The 14,196-nt window shown below is 41.1% G+C and overlaps 1 protein-coding gene across 3 annotated transcripts in view; it reads left to right on the forward strand.

Annotated features, from left to right (window-relative positions):
* The window catches only part of LAMP3 (lysosomal associated membrane protein 3), a 54,267-nt gene that overhangs the window by 2,789 nt on the left and 37,282 nt on the right, over positions 1-14,196 (forward strand). The window contains exon 2 of one of the 3 annotated variants that reach the window (XM_053903607.1): positions 417-920. In XM_053903607.1, coding sequence (XP_053759582.1) covers positions 890-920 — 31 coding nt within the window. In that variant the 5' untranslated portion in view covers positions 417-889. Of the gene's footprint in view, positions 1-416; positions 921-9,974; positions 10,191-14,196 lie in introns of those variants that run through there. The other 2 variants (XM_019463286.2, XM_019463285.2) reach the window with 2 other exon arrangements.

The following is a 14,196-nucleotide window of genomic DNA, read 5'->3' on the forward strand; positions in this document are numbered from 1 at the left end:
AAGATCAAAAAATCTGGAAAATATGCAGATTCACTTTTCTTGGACCCATGAAAGAGCTCAGTTCATAGGGCAACCACATGACCTGAAATCTAAGAAAAGGCACCCACAAAGAGAGATGGGGCTCAACCACTTGCTTACCTGAAGCAGGCACTGCTATACACTAGCAGGGAGAATTTAGTTAATGGCCTAATATGGGCTTGCAAGAGAAAATGAAAACCCTGGGGGCCACAGATACCATGGAAATTTGCATCCACTTGCAAACTTTTTCCAATAACCCCAGTGGGCACTCACAAAAATGATTAGCAAAAGTCCTAAGAAAGCAACCCTCCCGTCACAGACCAGGAGAGGGGAATATCAGTTGCTGTAGAAAAGGCATGCAACTATGCTCAGAACCTATTTCCTTATCTTTCCTACAGAACAAAAGCAAACCCAAGTGCTGAAGGAAGGGCAATAAACACAGCCTTAGAAGGCTGATAAATCCAACTGGAACTGAGGAAAGACAACAGAATAAAAACCAAATCTCTGATCCTGAGGGAGAGGCAGGAATATGTGCCAGGTCCAGAACTGCTCATAGGGGGAGGAGAGAAACTTTGAAGATCACACACAGCCTCCCACTCCAAGACCTGGGGGCATAGTGCCCACATGATTGAGAATCAGAACAGAGCACTCACTCTCCAGCCCTCACCACCAGGCTGACTGACAAACATTCAAGCAACAGTGGGATACTGCAGGAAGAGCCCAAGGTGCATGCTGAGAGAGGCTTTCTGACATATAGCAGGGAAGACCTAAACTGAGGGTGGAGTGGACACATCCATACCCTAAACACAGGTAACACTTGAGGAATTGGAAGTAACTATAGCAACAGCAGATCAAGGATCTACACAGAGGAATGAAGACTACGAGAAATCATAATCACATGAGTAAGTACAAAAGCTTTTTTCCCCTATTATTTATTTCTCTTTAAATGATGATTGATGGTTTAAATAAAAAATAACTATATGTTGTGGAGCTTATAATAAATGCAGAATTAAAATGTATGGCAACCATAGAACTGAGGCCAAGAGGAAAGAAGTTGAAGTATACTGTTGTAAGTTTTCTATATTATACGTGAAGTGTTATAGAATCATTTGAAGATCCGTTGTGATACCTTAAAGATATATACTGTAAACTCTAAAGCAAACACTAAAATAAACATGCAGAGTTTTAAAAAATAATCCAACAAATGAAATAAAATGGAATTTAAAATATGCAACTAATGCAAGAGTTGGTAGAGAAAGAAGAGAAATGAAACCAAGAACAGACAAGAAAAATAGAAAACAATGGCCAAGATGGTAGATATAAACCTGACCATATCAATAATCATATGGTCTTAATACCTCAATTAAAGAGGAGTGATCATCAGGCATCTGGGCTGCTCAGTGGGTTGAGAGTCTAACTCTTGATTTCAGCCCAGGTTATTGACCACAGGGTCTTGGGATCACACCCTACATCAGGCTCCATGCTAAGCATGGAGCCTGCTTGAGATCCGTTCCCTCTCTCTCTCTCTCTCTCTCCCTCTGCCCCTCTCCCTCACTCACTCTCTGTCTGTCTCTCAAATAAATAAGTACTTTAAGAAAAAAAAAAGAGTGATTGTCAAATGGATATTTAAAAAACAAACAAAAACACCACCCTTGTGGCCTGCTTAAAAAAACACACTTTAAGTATTGTTCGATTAATTAAACAAGGAGTCCAGTAGACTAAGGTGGCTTTAATGTCTTAGTAGCATAGGCAAGCAAACCAAAACCTATGCCTATAATGCCTCAAGATTAGGAAATTGAAACCTAAGCACAACCAACCACAAACAGCCAACTCAATTTTCTCAAATAATGCAACCAATTAGGCTATAGCCAATTCAATAATTTCCTTGCTTTGCTTCCACCTCTTCTCTATAAACATCTTTCCACTAGTTCCTGACAGTGAGCACTCCTAATCACTTCTGGTTTATCACTGCCCTATTTGAATTGATTTTTGCTCAAATAAATTTTTTTTAAATGTTTAACATTTATTTATTTTTGAGAGACAGAGCGTGAGCAAAGGAGGAGCAGAGAGAGAGGGAGACACAGAATCTGAAGCAGGCTTCAGGTTCCGAGCTGTCAACACAGAGCCCAACGAGGGGCTCGAACTCACAAACCATGAGATCATGACCGACCTGAAGTCAGATGCTTAACCAACTGAGCCACCAAGGTGCCCCTCAAATAAGCAAAAATTTTAATATGCTTCAGTTTATCTGTTAGTGGTATAAAGACACAAATAGATTAAAAGTAAAACAATAGAAAAAGTTATACTGTGTTAGCACTAATCCAAAAAACAAAAACAAAAACAAAGCTAGAATGACCATGTTAATATAAAACAAAGTAAGTCCCAGAATAAAGAATATGGCAGACTTCAAGCTGTATTACAAAGCTGTAATCATCAAGACAGAACAAAAACAGACATTCAGATCAATGAAACAGAAGAGAGAACCCAGAAATGGCCCCACAAATGTTTGGCCAACTAATATTTGACAAAGCAGGAAAGAATATTCAATGGAATAAAGACAAGTCTCTTCAGCAAGTGGTGCTGGGAAAACTGGACAGCAACATGCAGAAAAATGAAGCTGGACCACTTTCTTACACCAGAGACAAAAATAAACTCAAAATGGATGAAAGACCTAAAAGTAAGACAGGAAGCCATCAAAATCCTCAAGGAGAAAGCAGGCAAAAACCTCTTTGACCGCGGCCGCAGCAACCTCTTAGTCAACATGTCTCTGGAGGAAAGGGAAACAAAAGCAAAAATGAACTATTGGGACCTCATCAAAATAAAAAACTTCTGCACAGTGAAGGAAACAATCAGCAAAACTAAAAGGCAACCAACAGAATGGGAGAAGATATTTGCAAATGACATATCAGATAAAGGGTTAGTATCCAAAATCTATAAAGAACTTATCAAACTCAACACCCAAAAAAACATAATCCAGTGAAGAAATGCACAAAAGACATGAATAGACACTTCTCCAAAGAAGACATCCGGATGGCCAACTGACACATGAAAAAATGCTCCACATTAAGGGCACCTGGGTGGCTCAGTTGGTTGAGCGTCAGACTTCAGCTCAGGTCATGATCTCACAGCTAATGAGTTCAAGCCCTGTATCGGGTTCTGTGCTGACAGCTCAGAACCTGGAGCCTGCTTTGGATTCTGTGTCTCCCTCGCTCTCTGCCCCTAACCCACTCGCATTCTGTCTCTGTCTCTCTCAAAAATAAATAAACATTAAAAAAATTTTTTTTAATGCTCCACATCACTCATCATTGGGGAAATACAAATCAAAACTACCATGAGATACCACCTGACACCTGTCAGAATGGCTAACATTAACAACTCAGGCAACAACAGATGTTGATGAGGATGTGGAGAAAGAGGATCTCTTTTGCATGGCTGGTGGGAATGCAAACTGGTGCGTCCACTCTGGAAAACAGTATGGAGATTCCTCAAAAAATTAAAAATAGAACTACCCTACAACCCAGCAATTGCACTACTAGGTATTTATCCAAGGGATACACGTATGCTGTTTTGAAGGGGCACATGCACCTGAATGTTTACAGCAGCACTATCAACAATAGCCGAAGTATGGAAAGAGCCCAAATGTCCATCGATGGATGAATGGATAAAGAAGATGTACATATATATAATGGAGTATTACTCGGCAATCAAAAAGAATTAAATCTTGCCATTTGCAACTATGTGGATGGAACTAGAGGGTATTATGCTAAGCGAAATTAGAGAAAGACAAATATCATATGACTTCACTCATAGGAGGACTTTAAGATGAAAAACAGATGTACATAAGGGAAGGGAAGCAAAAAAAAAAAAAAAACAGGGAGGGGGACAAAAACATAAGAGACTCTTAAATATGGAGAACAGAGGGTTACTGGAGGGGGGGATGGGCTAAGGGGTTAAGAGACATTGAGGGATCTACCCCTGAAATCATCGTTGCACTATATGCTAACTAATTTGGATGAAAATTTAAAAAATAAATAAATAATTTAAAAAAAGAATAAAGAATATAACCAAAATAAAGATTATTAAAGAATGATAAGGTGGTTAATCCATCAAGAGGATATAGCAATCCTAAACATTTACCCATCAGTGACAGAGCTTCAGAATACACAAAACAAAAACAGAACTGCAAAGAGAAATAAACAAATCCATAATTACAGTCAGATACTTCAACTCCTCTCTTGCAAGAATTGATACAGCAATAGAAAATCAGGAAGAATATAGAATATTTGAATAACACTATCAACCAATTTAACCTAATTAACATTTATAGAACATTGAATACAACAACAGAAGAATACACATATTGTTCTTAAGTGTACACGGAACATTTAACAAGACCATTGTAATGAGATGGATTGTGTTGTCCACTCCTGCCCGCCCCCCCCCCCCCCCCGTGTTGTGTTGGCCTTAGCCTAGAAATGCCTGAGGCACTCACCTGAACTGCATTACTCATAGAGAGCCCCCACAAACATTTCTTCCTACAGGGGCTAATATTGTGGTTGGACAGGCCCTTGTGGTTCTTACTATGACTCCAGGATGCACTTCAGCAAGAAACCATCAGGGAACTTTGCAGATTTATTACTCACAAATTCTGGAAGGTACATGGGATACCTGAGAGCCACATGGGATACCTGAGATCATGGGTAGAGAGAGGAAGAGAGCACAAACCTGGGTCTCTGCTTGGGTTAGCGTCCATGGCTGGAATGTCTAGATTCACTCTTTATTTGCTAATTTTAAGCATAAGAGAGAGAATTAAGGAATGGGAAGGGAGAAGCCTAAACAATGTTGAATAGAACGAAGTTGGAGGGCTAACAATACCTGAAATCAAGGTTTATGAAAAAGTTACAGCAATCAAGACAATTTGATCTTGACATAAAATGATAACAGTGGAACAGATATATATGGACAACTGATATTCAACAAAAGTACAAAAGCAATAGTGTGAAGAAAGGATAATCATTTCAATAATTGGATCTGGAACAGCCAGTTTTCTATATGCAAAGCAATGAATTTGCATCCACATCTCAAACCATATACAGCCCTCAGTAAGATTAATAGATTTCTCATGAGAAATCATTGAGGCCAAAAGGTAAGCTGATATATTTAAAGAGCTAAAAGAAAAAGATTGTCAAGTAAAAATTCTATATCCACAAAATTATTCTTCAAAAACTGAAAGAGAAATTATGACATTCCAGATAAACAAAAACTGAGCTAATTTATCACTTGGAAACCTACCCTACGAGAAATAGTAAAAGGAGTCCTTCAGGCAGAAATTCAAGGTTACTAGACAGTAACTCGAATCCATATGAAGGAATAAACCAGTAAATGTAACTACATGGGTAAATATAAAAGACCTAATAAATATATTTTTTGTTGGTTTGTCCTAGCTCTGGCTGCTATAACAAATTACCATAGACTGGATGCTTAAACAACAGATTTATTTCTCAGTTTTGGAGGCTGAGGAGTCTGAGATCAGGGAACTGGCATGGTTGGGTTCTGGTGAGGGCCTGCTTCCTGACCCGTAGACAGCTAGCTACCTTCTTGCTGTTTCCCCCCTTGGTGAAGAACAGAGTGAGGGCTAGCTCTCTTCCTCTTCCTGCAAGGACTCTAATCCAGTCAATGGCTCCACCATTGTGACCTAATTACCTCGGAAAATCCCCACCTCCAAATACCACCATATTGGGCCTCCAATATATGAATTTGGGGGGAACACAAACAAGATAGCAAGATAGTCTTTTATCTGGTGTAAAAGACAACTGCATAAAGTAGTCATTATAAACCCATGATGATGGATATACGATGTATAAAGAAGTAATTTGTATGGCAATAGCAGCAAAAACTGTGGAGGGAAGGCAGTGGAGCTATATACAAGCAAAGGTTTTATGTGCTATTGAAATTAAGGTGGTATTAGTACTAGAGGCTGAGATGTTCAATATAATATTCAGGGAAGCTACTAAGAAAGTAACTTTTAATATATGGTAAATAGGACAAGGGAATTAAAACCGTATACCAGAAAAATCTTTTTAATCCATTTGAAGACAGTAATGAAGGAGTGGAGGAACAAAAAAGACATAGAAAACAAAAGCAAAATGACAGGCATAAATCTTACATTTAATGTAGTCACATGAAATGTAAATGGGTCAAACACATAATTAAAATCCAGGTACTGGCAGAATGAATTAAAAAAAATGACCTCATGATATGCTGTCTGCAAAGACACACTTTAGACTCAAGGACACAAATAGATTGAAAATAAAAAGGTGGAAAAAGATATACCATGTACAGAGTAACCAAATGAGAGCTGGAGTACCTGTAGTAATATTAGACAAAATAGATTTTAAAACAAAAATTGTTAATAGAGGCAAAGAAGGACATTGTCTAATTATAAAAGGATCATTCTATCAAGAATATATAAAAATCATTAACACAGAGAAGCCTGACAACAGAGCCCCAAAATATGTTAAGGAAACACTGACAGAATTGAAGGGAGAAATAGACAATACAATAACAGTAATTGGAGTCTTCAGTACCATACTTTCAATAACGGGTAAAACAATTGGACAAAAGACCAAGCAGGAAATAGTCTTGAACACTACAGACAATGGGAATGCTCCGGCCCCAACAAAAGCAGAATACACATTTGTCTCAAATGCACATACAACATTCTTCAGGATTGGTCATATGGTAGGCCATAACATATTGACTTGTCTCAATAAATCTGAAGGTATTGAAGTCATAGGTATGTTCTTTAATCCTATTGGAATGAAACTAGAAATCAATAACAGAAGGAAATTTGTGGAATTTACAAATCTGTGGAAATTAAACAACAAATTCCTAAATAACCCTAATAATGGGTCAAAGAAGAAATCACAATGGAAATTAGGAAGTAATTTGGGATGAATGAAAATGAAGTCACAACACACCGAAATTTATGGGATGCATCTGACACAGTGCTTAGAGTTTCCAATGGCTTCTGATACACCCAGATGTGGCATCTCTTCTCTAGTTAAAAGCAGAATCCTGAAAAACAATTCCAAGACTCTGATCCTCTGATCTGCTCAGGAGATTGGTTCCAGACATCTTCCAGCAAATGTTGACTGGATCAACCATTGAGTCTTCTCCCCCAAAAGCCACAGAACCTTTACCATGTGCCAAGCTAACCCCTGTTTTCATGTACAACTTCTTCCTTCAAAATGTTCAGTGGCGCCCATGACCTCTTGGGTTGAGGCGAACTCCTCAATCTGGTGTTTTGGCCTCTCCGAAATGACACTAACTTGACATTTCAACCATACTCCCCACTGCTCCCAGTACCCTCTAGTCAGGCTCATAACCACTCAAGAGATTTTGCTCCCTGTGTGCCAGGATACAGAGCACAGATTTCAGGGCTAGGCAGGCCATAATGCAAATCTTAGCCTATTATATGATGCTGAGTGTTTCAGTTTCCACATCAGTAAAACTGAGATTTTAAAAACCTACCTTGAAGAGTGACATATGCATTACACAGTGCCACACACACAGTAGAGGGTCCTTCTATAGAAATAAATAATAATAACAATATAATAATAATAATAATAATTAATATTAATATTTATTAATGCTATTTATTGGTTGTTATATTAATAATAATAATAATAATAATATAATATATTATTGGTATTCTCCAACTATCCACATCCTATATGACTTTCAAGTCTCTCCAAGGTCTAACAACCACCAGGTCATCTCTTTTTATTTATTTATTTATTTATTTATTTATTTATTTATTTATTTTTTTAATATATGAAATTTACTGTCAAATTGGTTTCCATACAACACCCAGTGCTCATCCCAAAAGGTGCCCTCCTCAATACCCATCACCCACCCTGCCCTCCCTCCCACCCCCCATCAACCCTCAGTTTGTTCTCAGTTTTTAACAGTCTCTAATGCTTTGGCTCTCTCCCACTCTAACCTCTTTTTTTTTTTTTTTTTCCTTCCCCTCCCCCATGGGTTTCTGTTATGTTTCTCAGGATCCACATAAGAGTGAAACCATATGGTATCTGTCTTTCTCTGTATGGCTTATTTCACTTAGCATCACACTCTCCAGTTCCATCCATGTTGCTACAAAAGGCCATATTTCATTTTTTCTCATTGCCACATAGTATTCCATTGTGTATATAAACCACAATTTCTTTATCCGTTCATCAGTTGATGGACATTTAGGCTCTTTCCATAATTTGGCTATTGTTGAGAGTGCCGCTATAAACATTGGGGTACAGGTGCCCCTATGCATCAGTACTCCTGTATCCCTTGGATAAATTCCTAGCAGTGCTATTGCTGGGTCATAGGGTAGGTCTATTTTTAATTTTCTGAGGAACCTCCACACTGCTTTCCAGAGCGGCTGCACCAATTTGCATTCCCACCAACAGTGCAAGAGGGTTCCTGTTTCTCCACATCCTCTCCAGCATCTATAGTCTCCTGATTTCTTCATTTTGGCCACTCTGACTGGCGTGAGGTGGTATCTGAGTGTGGTTTGATTTGTATTTCCCACCAGGTCATCTCTGACTATTGCTTTCCTCATCTAGTGTAGCTCTAAGCAGCAAACAATTGGTCAGTCACTCTGGCTACTATTGTATATTAATAAATATTATTTCTCATCTAGGCAATAAGCAACTTGAAAATTAATATCATATTCTAGTCTAGAACACCTCTTCAGCAGTAGTACGACATAGTGCTTAAAATCCTAGACTCTCAAGCCAAACTGGATTCACAACCCAACTTCTTCATTTATTACCTAAGTGACTTTGGTTAACCTCTCAGTGCTCAATTTCCCCATCTGTGAAATGGGCCAGCAATGATAATTGTTCCCATATAGGGCGGCTGTAGGGCTTAAATGGAGTAAGAAGAGTGTCTGGCATATAGTATCTGCTTAATTATCGTCTGTTGAATAAATTGACTCAAAGTCCAGAATATTAGTCCAAAGTTGCTGAAATTAGATTTACTGATACATATTAATCTTCACCTTCCACCATAAAAATTTCAATTTGGAAACACACTATTCGCTTTGGTAAACTTGCTTGATTAGAGTGTTTACAGCAACATAGTAAGATCAAATCATTGTAGCCAAAGTTGTTTTTCAGGAAATTATTTGAGACTAAGCTGAAAGCCCTAAACCTAGTATTCAGGAGGGTATCCTAATATACTTCCTAAATGTGTATTCCTCACTGGGACTCACAGCCCTAAGAGATAAATCATTGTTTTGTCTAATTAGAAGAGAAAGGAGATAGGACATGGGAAGGTTGCCTTTCCAAGATATTGAATATTTTTTGTGTCTGAGATAAAGCACCTGAGAGTAGGCAATATCATGCCTATTGTACAGCAGAAGAAACTGAGGCTCAGAGACATTACCCAAGGTCATACAACTGGTGGCCAGATTCAAACCCAGCTCTCCCTGATTCCTAAGCTTGTACTCCTTATATTCCCTACAAGGTGATGTGGCCATGGGCATAGAGCAGAGTTACCTCAGACTTTTTGTGAATACACACAGAGACAGTGCTCTAGACATGGAGTTTGAAGACTCCTGCTCACCTTCATGAATGAGGGGTTGGCTTTCTCCTGGCTGGGAAGAGTCTTTGGGTTTACAGAAATGTACTTAAGATCTTAGAGAAAAATGGAGGCCTAACTCATGAGAAAAAGAAGCTGGCACTGCCACAGGTCCGCCACGTCCTGTGGAGAAATGGTCTCAGATGCCCTTCACCTTGGCTGGAGTAGGGGGAAGGGTGTGATCCCCGCCCCTCACAAACACTAAAGGCAGAGATGAAAGTGGCTGCTTTCACACAAGGGCCACTTCTGGTTTCCTTCCCCACTCAGCGTACCACTTGGGAGGGAGTTTCAGCTACTTCTCATAATGAAAGTGACGTTGGTTTCTCTGCCACAAGTGAATGAGGGGCAAAGAGAGGTATCTTCTTTGTTCCTGGAGCCTTCCCTGGAATTAACCTTGTACTATTCAGAAGATCAAGAAGTGCTGAGCCTGGCAGCAGTGCAGCAGCAGGGCCAGCCCTCGGCGAGGCCTCTCTCTGGCTCCCCAGTCATGCCCTGGCAGCTCTCTGCAGCGGTAGTGTTCTTCGTGTCCCTGGCTGGTGAGTGACCCCCATGGCTTTCTGTGCTGCCTCTGGTCCTATTAAGTCCTAATGCATGCTAGTGCCACTGACCAAGGTAAGACAGGAGAGACTGAGATAGCTGCAGCATGGCTTTAGCTACTGTGGTATTTGGTGTGGGAATATCTCCTCCTCAACACAGAGCACGCTTTCATTTTTTTCCTCAAGGGCTTTCACAGCTTGGGCTTGTTGTCCGTGAGTCTAGTAGAGTAGGTGTCAACTCCAGAAGACAGTGACACTATGCCTGGGTTCCAAATGGGTTCTGGGCACCTTATCAGGGCAAGTTTGTAGAAATCACTTACAGTTAAGAGATGGAGAATTGAGCAGGGGCTTAGAGATGGGGCTGTTGCTACACTGCCTGGGAAAAGCACATTATGCCTTGCTTTTCCTGTTTATTACGAACGGAAGTGCCGTGTTTATATTATATAAACAGCAAAGTGTGAAGGTGAATGAGATGTGGTCTTACAAATTATGCCATTTCAGAGAGGTATAAACCAAGGAGTCAAGAAATTTTTTTTTAAGTACTACTATAATTCAGATCAGAGAAGCTATCTGGGAAACTGAGCTTTTTTTTTTTTTAAGTTTATTTATTCTGAGAGAGACAGAGAGATCAAGTGGGGGAAGGAGAGAGAGAGGAGAGGGAGAATCCCAAGCAGGCTCAGTGCTGTCAGCGCAGAGCCCTACTCTGGGCTCCATCTCACAGAACTGTGAGATCATCACCTGAGCCGAAACCAAGAATTGGATGCTTAACTGGCTGAGCCACCCAGGCCCCCTGGGTAACTGAGCTCTTAATGATTATTTTATGTGCCCACCCTCTGCTTTTATGAAGAGCATTTTGTCCCTTGGACATTGGGTCCTCTTGTGTGCTGTTATCTACTTGATGGCTAATCCACAATTTCTTCTAGAAGCACTGAGTTGAACACTTGAAGGAACCAATTCTCTCCATATGGCCCTGCTAATAACATGCTCACATGAGGGATGCAGAGGCACTTGACTACAACATGAACTGTCAGGAAAGTTGGGTGAAGAGTCAGGCCAGTGTCCTAATCCAGGCTGCTTTACTTCTGCCATGTTTTCAGAATTAGAGTGTCACATTCTTCTGGAGGCAAAAGGCAAACTCTAAGCGAATAAAAAAGCAAAAGATCTCAGTCTAGCAGTAACCCTCCATGACCTGTGTGTGAGCACCTGTTCAGAGAGTGTCAGATGACTGGCAGGGTCAGAAATATAATGAGAGCTCAATAAATTCACAGGCAGTTTCAGAGGAAGTGTCTACCCCGCCCTTTCCTCTCTGAGCTGCAAATTCTCTAGGTTGAACCTAGTGAATGAAGTGTGTGAAGGGGCCCCATTTTCCAGATGAGGGTACTGAGGCAGGTTAGGGAATTATCCATAGTCACTCAGCTAACAAGTGGCAGCCTGAGATTTGTATCCAGGAAGCCTGCTGTCAGGGCCCATGCTCTGTACCACTGCACCACGCAGCCCTGTATGCATAGGTTCAAGAGGTACTTGTTGAACTGGAGATGAGCAAAAACCATTGGACATTTTGGTAGGAGAGACATAGCTTCCAGGTAAACTAGCTCTGTAATTTTTATCCAGTCACTTTGCTTCCCTGGTGTCAAATTCTTCCCCCATAAAATGAAGGGATTTAAGTTTGTATCAGTTGTGTTTAGATTCAGCTGCTCATAGGAGACAAAAGATAGCAAAATAAATGAGATAAATGCTTGTTTCTCCTTCATGTGAAGACAAGTCCAGAAGAATTCACACCAGGTCTGGTGAGGGGCTCATTATTATAGGCCCACCTTCCTATGTGTGATGTTCACCTGCAAGGTCTTTTCATGGTTCTAAGTGTTTGCTGCAGCTCCAACCATCACATACAAGTTGCAGGCTGGTTTGAAAAGGAAAACACAAAGGCAATAGAGAGGTATTGAAGGTGACTAAGCAAGCAGCCCTACAAGCAGCCCTCCTGGAAGGCCCATATAACCCTACAACTTCTACTGCTTTGCCTCAAATCCAGTCACATATTCCCACCAAGCAGGAAAAGAGTCTTGGAGGCAGGGTTCTCTATTTCAGGCATCAAATCCTCAGCTTGAATTTGCAGTTCTGTGACTAAGGAAAAAGGGGAGGCTGGATTGGGAGTAATTAGCCAGCAGTCTATGCCACAGGACTGGAGCCCCTTCTTTACGAGGGTCCTTTTTGAATCTCAAGTCCCACAGGAAAGTAACAGAGATAAGATTTACATCTTTTTGCTAAAACTGAAGTTTAAATCGTGCCAGAAACAGTCTTCCTGCAGCACCCAGCTGGGGCTACTTCTGCTGCCTGGGGAGGTGCCAGAGAAAGTATCTGGGGGCTAAATTCAATTCCCTGACCCTGGATATGGCCACAGGGCTCCATTTACTTGCCAACTGTGTTCCCAACTGCAGACAAAGTGTAGCCTCCAAGACCTGCCAGGCCTGTTCCCTCCTGGCCCCTTACCTCACTTCCCTCCTTCTTATGTCCCTACCATACTTACCCCCTTGCTGTTATCCAGACATACCAGGCTCTGAAGACCCTGTGCCTTTGCACATATTTTTCATCCTGCGTGGGATACCACTTACTTTCTTAACTGCCTAAAGAATTTCCCTTGTGTTGGATTCCCCACTGCATCCCATAGCACTCAATACCTCCTTCTATAATAACTCTGGTCACCTCGAGGAGTGTGGTCCAGTTATGTGTCTGTCTCACAAGGCTTTGGGCCCCTGAGAACAAAGACCCCATGCCTGGCATGGAGCTTGGCTCAGAAGAAGCCCCTCAGATCCATTGAATTGGGTGTGGCAGGGAAACCAAACAAATGCTATCTGGGAAGGACCAGCCATCTGGAAAGTACCTAGAGAAAAAGCCCTTGCATGGTCCCTGACTTCCCCAGGGCTGGGCTGAAAAGTCATCTCTCAGCTCCTTCTGTGGTTGTAGGGGGTCCCAGCCTTCTCACACCTCTTCCGGCAGGTCATCATCTAGAGTCCAAGCAATAGAGTCCAGTCCTGGGTACCTGTTGGCTGAGACTCCTGAATCCTGGAGAGAAGATGATGGGGGTTGGGGGTATGGGCTTCACAAATTGGCATGTGAACTCCAGAGCTGTGTTCTTCTGAGTAGAGGAAGAGTTGACACAGATTCTGAGCTTTGCCTTGCCCTCACCTCTGCCCACTGCCCTCTTGATGGGTCTCAGACAGACTGGTGAAATAAACGAAACCTTTACAGGGTCAAAGGTCCTGTTTAAGAACTGTGACCCAGTTTTGACAAAGATTGGTCATATATGTGTGGTCATATGCATAGATTTTACAAAACAGTGTATTTTCCAGAATATTATTTCTATTAAGTACCTAATAAACATTTGAACTTTCTAGAATATTTCATAGTGCACAGCATACCTACTCCTGTCAGTTATCCATCTAATTCCTGCCCATCTTTTATATCCCACAGTTCTATGGGGAAATGGGGAAGGGAGAAGCCACAGAGGGGAAGGAGAAGACTATTAGAACAATATTTCCCAGTTCTATCCAGGAACACACTCTGGTTCAATCTGTAACACATTCTGACATTTTTGGTCCAGCCACCTGCCGGCCCAGCCTTCTGCCCACCACAAAGCCACACACCATATCAAGACACCATGGACTGCCATCATCTCCAGCCACCCCACAAGTACTTCCTGCATACAAAGCACATCTTGATGGGTATCATGAGTTGTCTGGTCCTGTTTGGGATGCTGTGAATTCATGAATGACCAATGTGCTTTTCCCCCTTGTTTGAGTTCACTCATCACTACTGAGAGAGGACTTTTAATTACAGTATGAGAAAGGCTCCCCCTTTTATAGGGTGTGCTACTCAGTTGAGAAGATTTGCTTTAGCTCATAAGCATAAGCTGTGCACAGTAAGATTTTATCAAGGATCTAATATCTCCCCAAGAGAACAAAAAGCAAATGGTTTCCAGTCTCTCAGAATTCTCTGAATCAGTCTTTGC

The sequence above is a fragment of the Panthera pardus genome, unplaced genomic scaffold (genome assembly GCF_024362965.1).
Source record: "Panthera pardus isolate Hobbes unplaced genomic scaffold, ASM2436296v1 HiC_scaffold_16, whole genome shotgun sequence".
NCBI classification, from domain to species: Eukaryota; Metazoa; Chordata; class Mammalia; order Carnivora; family Felidae; genus Panthera; species Panthera pardus.